At 40.0% G+C, this 1,205-nt stretch overlaps 1 protein-coding gene across 1 annotated transcript in view; it reads right to left on the reverse strand.

Annotated features, from left to right (window-relative positions):
- Window positions 1–1,205, reverse strand: part of LOC119592217 (rab3 GTPase-activating protein non-catalytic subunit-like) — a gene marked incomplete at its 3' end in the record, with an annotated part of 43,875 nt that overhangs the window by 3,801 nt on the left and 38,869 nt on the right. The window contains 2 exon segments of the mRNA XM_037941049.1: window positions 4–216; window positions 786–1,193. Of these exon segments, the coding sequence (XP_037796977.1) occupies window positions 4–216; window positions 786–1,193 (621 nt within the window).

The raw sequence follows: 1,205 nt of genomic DNA on the forward strand, positions 1-1,205 counted from the left end.
TACCAGCTATTTTCCCATCAACTTGCTTCAGGTCATTCGGAACAGCATCAGAGGTGACCTCCATTAGATCAATCTGCTCTGAATCATCCTCCATTTTTTCCAACTCCTCCTTCTCCAGCCTTCTAAGCTCATCCTGCTTCTGCACAAGTTGTACCACACACTCATGATCCATGCCGGAGCCGATGAACCAGTTCGCAACAAGCTCGGCAACATATCCTGAAGAATAAATGAATATGTTATACTCTATAGTTTTGTATTCTAACCTGAAACAGAGTATCTTTCTGTATTTCAACTAACACATATTTCATGTCACAGATAATTCTAACCAGAACCAATCTGTCCTAAAATTACTGAAAAACAAATATGCCTCAAACATTTTTGTTCTTGTTTTTATTGCATTTTGTTTGTAATTCAATGAGAAAATCACATTTCAATTTAGTTTTCTTAAACTAACAACTAATGATATCAGAGAAAAGATTTTAAACTTGTATATTATGGGAGCATTTCTTAACCAAAAGATTGTGACCCAAAATTCTGATACCAAGAAACCTGATTGCAATGTTGATGTACAACGCCTGTGCTTCATAAAATAAAACAAATTATTACTTTGATATCTTTCTATAACAAATTATAAAATTCATATTACACTTACATTCATTTTGACAAGTATTCAAGGTATGGTTTAGTGAGCATATGGGTTGCCTTAACTGGAAGGGACCAGATAACTTTTAGGTCGCTACTCACAAAGGCTAAGAACCACAGACGTAGAGTAAAATGATGAATACCTTTCCCTTTATCAAGCAGGTCCTTTACCGACACCTCGAGCTTGGGTTGTCTCTGAGGACCGTTCTCTGGGACAAGCGACAGGAACTGATTGAGAGGAAGAAGACACTCTAGCTGGTCAATCACGAGATTCCATTCGACCATCTCCATCGACAGCCCTTCCCAATCATTCAGAGACAAGTATTTCTGGTCAGCGTCGTCAATTGCACTGGTCTGGATAATGTCTTTTTTGAAGTGCAAGGCATTTTCTGTCACAGAGGAATGCAACCGAGCTTCAAGGTTGGCATGAACGCCTCGACACAAGAGTGCCGCAATGTAGGCTTGGTAAGGCTGGGTGGAGGCCACTAATTTATCCCTTACTGAGCTCCACCAGGGACTCAACTGGCTAATATCGCAGAGCACCTTCTCCCCTGGAGGAAAGA

This window comes from Penaeus monodon, chromosome 29, assembly GCF_015228065.2.
Source record: "Penaeus monodon isolate SGIC_2016 chromosome 29, NSTDA_Pmon_1, whole genome shotgun sequence".
Lineage (NCBI taxonomy): Eukaryota > Metazoa > Arthropoda > Malacostraca > Decapoda > Penaeidae > Penaeus > Penaeus monodon.